This window comes from Diadema antillarum, unplaced genomic scaffold (assembly GCF_040938485.1).
Source record: "Diadema antillarum isolate AM-2024a unplaced genomic scaffold, OU_Dant_1.0 scf00000146, whole genome shotgun sequence".
Classification (NCBI taxonomy): domain Eukaryota; kingdom Metazoa; phylum Echinodermata; class Echinoidea; order Diadematoida; family Diadematidae; genus Diadema; species Diadema antillarum.
In genome coordinates, this window is record NW_027271035.1 from 220,966 (window position 1) to 230,000 (window position 9,035).

General features: G+C 41.4%; 1 protein-coding gene across 1 annotated transcript in view; it reads right to left on the reverse strand.

The window, feature by feature from the left end:
• The window catches only part of LOC139721569 (N-alpha-acetyltransferase 15, NatA auxiliary subunit-like), a 32,469-nt gene extending 23,469 nt beyond the window's left edge, over positions 1 to 9,000 (reverse strand). The window contains exons 1-3 of the mRNA XM_071632902.1: positions 8,870 to 9,000; positions 1,432 to 1,516; positions 386 to 490 (exon numbers count right to left, since the gene is read on the reverse strand). Of these exons, the coding sequence (XP_071489003.1) occupies positions 386 to 490; positions 1,432 to 1,516; positions 8,870 to 8,926 (247 nt within the window). The 5' untranslated portion in view covers positions 8,927 to 9,000. The remainder of the gene's footprint in view (positions 1 to 385; positions 491 to 1,431; positions 1,517 to 8,869) is intronic.
• Between the last annotated feature and the right edge of the window lie 35 nt (positions 9,001 to 9,035).

Below are 9,035 nucleotides of genomic sequence, written 5' to 3' on the forward strand. Positions count from 1 at the left end.
ACCATCTGTAGGTCACAGTATTCAACTTATTATTGTTATGAAGTACACCTGTATGGCTACGATCTTCTTGTGCATTTTGGCAAAGGTGAAACAGTTCATTCTTCTTTAAGTGACAGTTGTCAGAGACATGTGAAGCTTCTCTTTGACTACTAGATGTTTCTTCTATGGTTGGAATATCTTTCATCCACCACCCTATTTCCTACATATATCTGGTATAACATAAACATGGCCCCAGCATTTCTCGCCCACCCCCAATTATCTTGATTAGCTTATGTTTTACTCTTCTTCAGAGCAATTTCCCAAGGCATGAATTCTTCGACCACCTGAAGAATACATCATTAGCAACCCTTCTTGTCGGGGTAAATCGTGGCAAGCAAAAGGATACAGACATGGCTCCTGAGGTCATTCCTGAGACCTCGTTTCACCAGCTCCAAGGCCTCCTCTTTCTTGCCAAGGCAGTTCAGGATCAGACCCTTCATGGACAGTGTCTCTGTGGGACAAACATGAAGAGAGAGTTGAAGTCAGATGACAGGATTCTCAATATATCCTTTAATAATAGTCCCTCACTGCTTACCGCACTGCAGAACCAGAGACTTCAAAATATGTAAATCTTTTTTGAAGTATTCTAGACTGACACTGATCTGCATATAACGCTGTATATGAATTGCCGGTCTGCAAGTGCTTACATAGTGACCTTCTCTAAATCTTCCTGGAACTATGATCAGTCAATAATCTCTATCATATGACCAGTGTTACTGCAGATTTTGTGTGCGGTAAATAGACTGTATTTACTACAACATGGTGTTGTTTAGAATGGTATCCCATCACCCTTTGGACTTCACCAGATTTAGGCCAAAACGTATGTGAACTGTCAACATAATAATAGCCATGTCTAAAGTTTTATTTAAAAAAAAAACCCCTAAAAACACACAAATCAAACATCACAGTTATGGATGGAACAATAATCTCAGAATTTGCTGAAGCCCTTGATCATGATTGTGGGCTCAGCTTAAGTCAATTAAAAAAATTTCCTGAATTATTGGTCACCATTCATCATGACTTCAAAATGATGAACTTAAAATTTGATCTTATCATCTTCCTTGGACTTTGCCCCCGTTGGTGTACAATTTGTATATGTCTGATGAAAAAATGTTGCATCTGACTAAATATCAAACTCTTAACTTAAGAATTCTACCTTTCCTTGTTAAATATTCAGAAGTTTCATCAGTTAATTACCCTCAGTTCATACTCATTGATACAGTACTCTGATGGGCATCTTGTTATTTGAGTTGTTTTGGTTGTTTTTTTTTCTGAGCATGAACATGAAATCAGGTTTGTAGTGCAAACAGGGCAGACAAGAACAAGCACAAAACGATGTTTTTTACACCCACTGAGGGAAAGTATTCTAAACTCAAGAAAGGAGAGACTCACCGCCATGTTCGGCATACTTGGCATTTGACAGGATCTGCTTGGCAAATTTCAGTCCATTCTTGTACTGCTTCTGCTCATAGCATTTCTGGAGATCAGAGAAAGAGAAAAAATGGATCATGAAACACACAAGTTGTTGCTTTTGGGTTGATAGGGCAGAGAATATATCTGCTAGTGCTTTATGATATGACAAGCCACATTTTACACATTATTCTCTTTTGACACTGCATTGCTGACCTGTGAAACTCAATTGCCACTCACCATATTTGGCAATTACTGCTGACTGCAATGGTTTTCTTCACTGCCATCATGATGAATGCAATTCTACATGTACATCGCATGTAAGTTATGGCATAATGATTTACAATGGAGAAACAGAGAAATAATCAAATCTGTTGTCTCTTCAAGGGTGATAGAAGAAAAAAACACAGAATAAGCAAAACTCCACAAGTATTACAGGACCTCACACCACGACCATGCACATGTATACTGTTCAAGATGAAGCTGCAGTGCAGACGTTGAACATGTGTGTAGCTATTTAGTGTAGAGTGTAGTGAAGTGTAGTGTAGCAGTTCAGTACCTGGGTACTACTACTATCATGCTATTTCTGTATGCATTCAGCATTGCTCATGTCACAGACTGAGAAGAAACATAGTATGATTGCACTGGCATCAATGAAAAATGGAAACCTATGAAAATAATTTACCATAAGTGTATGTACAATGAAATATCAAAACCTATCATCTTGATAGCCCGGAGTCGAGTTCTTAGTAAAGTTAACTGAGGAAAACTGTCGCCTGATTTTGATTTTCTTGATCAGTAGCAACGATTGTAGACTGAGTGTAGATAATGAGAGCAAGTATCAGTTGCTGTTCCACTTCCAATGACCAATTACAAGATTAGAATTTCAACTTGTACTTTGAACTAGGGTTAGGGTAAAACACAAAACATCTTCCTCAGCTGGTGCTATTGTCAATAAGTACCTGCTTAGACAGAAAAATCAGACTGTCCAGAAGTTTTATAACATTTTTTTTTACTTTGAAGGTTCTCCCCCTAAGACAGACTGAAGCGTAAGATCACTGTGGGAGATGCTTAACCACTGTCCTTATGGATGAAAGGGTGAGGTACCTCACTCTCCTCAATTACATGTACGTCCAATTCTGTCCCGATGGCAAATTTAAGCTTTAAATAGTGAAATTAGCATTTCATAAATAATCAAATTTGAGTTGGAAAATTATTCCCTGTCAGGAGCTCTTCAGTCGAGCTCGCCGCCATAACCGCTATGTACATAACACGACGGCAAGCACGTATGTAGAGTGCAATGCATTGTGAACACCACACCGATCCACTGACACGGAGTAGTGAATCTCGCACACCACGTAGTGCGGTGAAGCGGATGGCCGGGCTATCAGCCAATCAGCGGCCCGGCTATCTGTTCGTGGCTTTCTATGGGGATTTTTCTACGTGCTAGGGCGACATGAATTATGCATGTCGGGGATCTGCGCTTGTGCTATATGTTGACCGAGGCACTGCTCAAACTATGTACATGGCATATGCCAGTCAAACCGTAGTGCGTCACCGAGTTCAGATTTTGGGCACTCTACTCTAGACTACAGCTGTTTAAATTACTGTAGAGTATCTAGAGTAACTGCGGCAGTAAGCAGCCGTGCGTCCGTTCGCGGCAGGTACAACATACACGGTAATATACAGCTAAACACAGCATTGCACTGTACATGCACACTACACATATACTAGCACACTACCAATCAACAAAAATCAACCGATAAAATGGGCACAATCTCCGACAAAAGTGAAATTTTCTAACCTAAATGACAACATATCGCATCAAAAATTTTATTTTCGGTACTTCTTAACATAACAGTTAAGGAACAATGGTCTAAGAAATTGGATTTTTTGTCGTTTTCCCGATGTTCATGGATTTTGAAAACATATCCTCACGTAAAATAGAACTTTCGCGAGCCGATGTGGGCTGCCATTTTTTTTCGGAAAGTGGATGTTACCATCGAAAAAATGAGAAAAAGACGAGAAAGACATCAACAACAACGCCAGAATTGCCATGCCTGTTTGCAGCCAGTGCATGTGCGCCCGCTATTTTCACGTGCTTTCTTAATGGGAATTGCCACTTACGCAATGTTCGCAAGACATGTGAAGGCGTTCAGCTGAAGATCGCGGAGCACGCGCGCGTATTGCATAGGGATTGTACATCGTGCCGCAAGCAGAGCTACTACGGCGTATATCGGCGAAAATTGTGCCGGGTTTTGCCCTGGTAAATCATGAAAATTGCGTTTGTCATTGGTCAAATTCTTTATCATAACAATAGCGTTTATGAATAATCTTGGCTTGTCTCTGATAAATGAAATGGTTGAAAAAATTTGCCTGATTTGTTTACAGTGTGGAAAAACCATTAAACTGCCGCAAACGGGGTATTTTACTCTAGCTTCTACATATTACAAAAAAAAAAAATTCAAATATGAACATCAAATTTCTTGTCCCACACCACCAGGTGTGAGACACCACATGCTTAATGTTAAATTTACACACATTCAGGCTGGTCGCAGTTTGACGGTGGAGCCATATCTGAATTAATAAAATAACCTGCACTGATCATGCACCATGTGCACTGTAACATTAGTAGGGACAGTGATTTTCCGCGATCGCGGAAAACGGACGGAAAACGCGGAAACGGCCTTTCGAAACGGAAAAAATATTCCACATGGAAAATCACTTTTCAACAAAACAAAACACATAAAAGTAAAAATAAATCCAACAGAAGCTGTGAATTAATCATTATTACATGTCCACGATATTCACAGACTGCGGAAACTGAGTTTCTAAGCCAAGTTGTGTTAGTTGCAAGTTCTAGCGATGTCTAACGGCATTAAATCTAGCGATGTCACGATTTCAATAACTGTCGAACACTTACTCAATCCAACACCAACAATCATAACCATAGAAGAAAGTCCATTTATATTCCAAAACACAATGTGTGTCTCGCCGAATAATGTGTGATGATAAATCCAGTATTTTGGCAGTAAACGTAGCGGCAACAGAAGAAACTGTCTAACTGTCTGTTTTCTGCTCGCGGTAAGCTGTCAGCAGGTGAGTGGAGTGGTGACTTGCTATGCCTGCCTGCTCCACATGTATGTGTCGTGTGTAGAGCACAGCGCACAACGCATGATTCAGGAGAGTAAGAGTGAACTCCAAGTTCACGCAGAAAAAAGAAAAATCCCACGATGCCAAGGTGCCATGCCAGACTGGGTGGGGTGGAGAGAGAGAGAGACCAATCAACAGAAGAAACCGCGCGTACTGGCGCATTCTTGGAGGTCATGAACTGTCTGGGGTGTTGGAGATGAACAGGGAAAGGGGCTGTGAATTCCCAGGCCCTCTCTCCAGTCGAGAAATTGACACGCGCGTGCAAATTCTTCTGCCAACCAGCCAGCTGTCGGAATGTGCTTTCAAGTTACATTTCAGCCTGGCCTGGCTGGCATGAATGGGTGTTGAGTTTCAATCAATATCTACTGTTGTTTTATTCTTGTAATTGAACATGTTGTTTCACCTGACAGAAACACGGAAATCGGGAAGGTGTAGGGGAGAGTTGTGTTGTGTTGTTGTGTTGTGTTGCAATGTGTGTGTGTTTTCCTCAGGTTTTTTTTTTTTTTTTTTTTTTTTTTTTTGGTTGGTTGGTTGGTTGGTTGGGGGGGGGGGGGGGGGGGACCGAGGCCAGAATGGGAAAAGATCAGAGTGAAATGAATGCTAGTTTCTTGTCTGGATTATTGACTGAAGAAAGATAAATTGATTGTTCCTTTAGTGCTGAAATTTTTTATCTGTTTAGACCTTCTGAAGGAATAAAAAGACTTGACTAGACAGTAGTACACTGTAAGTCACTTGACTAGCAAGTCAAGAAAGAGGACATAATGATAGTTGTTGATACTACAGGCCAGGCTTTGATAGTGATACACAAATATGTACTGTCCCACGGCATGAATAACTGGATTACAATGTATTGACTGAAGAAAGATTTAGGTAGATTGATCGTTCTTGTAGTGCTGAAGTTTTTATCAACACTGCTTATTAAACTGATTATCATGTATTCTGTTTGCAGCTTCTAAAGGAATAAAAAGACTTGACTAGACAGTAGTACACTGTAAGTCACTTGACTAGCAAGTCAAGAAAGAGGACATAATGATAGTTGTTGATACTACAGGCCAGGCTTTGATAGTGATACACAAATATGTACTGTCCCACGGCATGAATAACTGGATTACAATGTATTGACTGAAGAAAGATTTAGGTAGATTGATCGTTCTTGTAGTGCTGAAGTTTTTATCAACACTGCTTATTAAACTGATTATCATGTATTCTGTTTGCAGCTTCTAAAGGAATAAAAACACTTGACTAGCATAAAGTCACTAGTTGAGACTCAGAGACTTATTTCACTTTGTATATTTTTTTCTAATTTGTAGTAGGGTGTCTGTAGCATTTTTGCAACTTTTGAAATTCTATAAAAGGTGGATTACAAACTATTTCATATGAAAGAAAAATATGTCATTAGCATATATTTCAAATTTCATGGCAAAATAATTATTCTATCTCGAGAAATTCAACTTTCAAATCACTGCAATATTACAACTTTTTTTTGACGAGCACGCACGAAAATGTGTCCAAATCATGTTTGCAAACAAGGCCGATAAGTAGCATTCGCGTGCAGATCGCCAGCGACCAGTTAATGAGCGTACAGCGGATTGCTAAAACGCGTAACCAGCGCAGAAGCCACTCCCCCTCGTGTCGTCATAATACATGTTGTGTGTACGTATACAGCGCTCAGCGTTGTGAATGAATACGTAGCGCATGCATTCCGGCCCAGCCAACATCGGTGGACGAGCTAGCGAGCGTGCATTTGAGTGCATTATTGTACTACCTACACACTGTACACACGCGCTATATGCGCTACACTACGTACGTACGTAGGTACGTGTGTACACATACTACACAGCTGGCTACTGAATGCGACGACTACATAACACGTCGATGCTGTCGAGATCTATGGCAGTTCATGTGAAAATGTTATATGGCTATTTAGCCATAAATGCCACTTTACCACCATTCGTGGCTGAAGAGTATAGCTTCCAAAATCGTTGCTTGCCCTTTTTTTGCGATTGGAAGTTCAGTCGTAAAAATTGGTATTTGTACCTACCTTCCACCGCGGTACCGCTTCACAATTGACTTGCCTGATATGGTGCGTTGTGTAGCCTAGGCCTATCTGTTGTGCTGCATAAGATCGCGAGAAAGACTGTAACTCGTGCATCGTTAGTGCACTTTTCTATTGAAGTATTAAAAAAAATAAATATTACTCTACATGGTCATTCGTTTGGATTGCTAACTCATACATTGTAGGCCTGTTATGATCATTATCAATCCAGTAATAGAACATGTACTTTGACTACGTTGAAACTGATGCGCCAGGTGGTTTACGAGCGTGTTTTTTTACATGCACATTGTGAATGCTGGGCAATCGTAACCCCATAGAACTCAGTGCTGTAGAACTATCGCAAGCGAAGCGACGTGACAGCTAGCTAGCTAGCACAGTCTGTTTTCAGTGGCACGGGTGTGCGCGCGCGCACGTACTTGTAAGTAGACACACACACAGCGATCTAGCGAACTACAGTACATTGTATGTAGCTACGTAGCTACCTTGCGACGGTAGACACACTGCTGACCTACACGTGTAGGTCCGTGAGATACACACACACACACACACACAGCGCGCGAGCTAGCTGCATGCGCGCCATGTGGCGGCGAATGCGTGTAGATTTACACATGTATGAGCGTATTTGCTCGGACGTTGCTATGGTTGTTGCATACGAAGCCACGCCTAACACGTTCGCTGAGATCAAAAAGTTATTGCAAGGGGTATCTTCTAGGCAATATCCCCGGTCCAAGACGTGGAGCTAGCGAAAAACCGACCTCACCATCGGATTCAGCACATCCTAAACTACTCGCATGCCACACGCTGGTACAAGTAGCGAAACAGACGCCGAGATATCGAGATAGGTGTGATTCTAACGACATTTACACCAATTTATCGTCGGAGTCATGTACCAGCGCTTTGACAGATTATGGAGCAAAACTTCCTCTTTCATATGATACCAAATTTGTTAGGATTCGATAGCGGCATGGACCGGGGATTTTGCAATAAATGCGATTTTTTAGCACAAAACGCGGGGTCAAAACAGCGTAGGCGCGCGACTCCATTGTGTTCTATGGGGCTTGCGTGTTGTAAGATAGGGGCGCGTTTTGTCCGAAGGTTGGCAGTGCGCGATCAGACACCCTATTTGTAGACAGCAGTGTAAACAGTCGTGTAAACAGCAGTGTAAACAGCCCTCTTTATCATCGCCATAATTAACCTTGCAGATTTACATATTATGCAATACTCTTCGAACATTATCACTGTGGCAACCTAAACCGCCATTTGGCAATCTAAAAAACTCTATAGGTTGCCCGGCTGGCAACCAAGGAAAAAAGTTAAGTGAGAGCCCTGTGCATGTTTTGACAGTCGAAATAAATCAATTGTAATACTGATGTTTCATTTCATTTGTCTTCATGGGTGTGTGGTACAGAGGTTGGAAATCATCAGGTATACACTATGCATAACATGTATGAATGTATACCGTAGTTATGGGTAAACTCGGCCTAACAGTTGCTAGCGGGTAAAGTCAGCCGCCAGTGCGCACAGTACAATTTTATGTACTGTGCGCGCTGGCGGCCAACTTTACCCGCTAGGCCGAGTTTACCCATAACTACGGTACCGGTACACGATTACACAGGTACACAAACTTCAAATAGCAATCATTTAATTTTTGTTCATTTTTGCATGCAAATACATGTAAACGGAATTTGCATTTTTTGTATGTACAATTCATATGGGAAAACGGAATTTCCGTTTTTTCACTATGTTGAAACGGAATTCATGATTTTCTGAAACGGAAAAGGCAATTTTTTGAAACGGAAAATCACTGCCCCTACGTTGTCGTTAGGCTTGTCACTGTAGCTGTACGACTTGTTCACTCAGAAGTCAGGGATCACCTCATGAACTGCTGAATTTAACAAATTTGTGCATTGCATACTATCGGTGGTCCAAGCAGACCCCGTAATGAACATAGCTTACGCTAAGAAATGGAATCCCCAAATACTATGACACATTACAAGTTGACTCTCATCTGTCGAAGTTTGACGTACGAACTTTATCATTGCATGCATGTGTACCCATTTGCACTCAATTGCGCGATGACTCCCGACTCGACTAGAGGTCTACGCACGTTTCCCCGTGTATTTCTACGGGGTTCTGCACAGTCACACACAGGAATGCACGCTGACAATCGACGGTTTCAGTGTCTGAAATGGCACAAAATATAGGTCTTACCAATATCCTTTTGAAAAGAGTGTTCTCTTTAGATGGAAGGGGGTTTGACGACGGCATGGTTGCAAGGAATTCATCAACAGCCCTCCAGAACTCAATTTAAAGAGAAATCCGCGAGCTTCCGTGAAGTTTTGGTCATAACCTCGTGGTGCAGCTAACAAAATGGCTA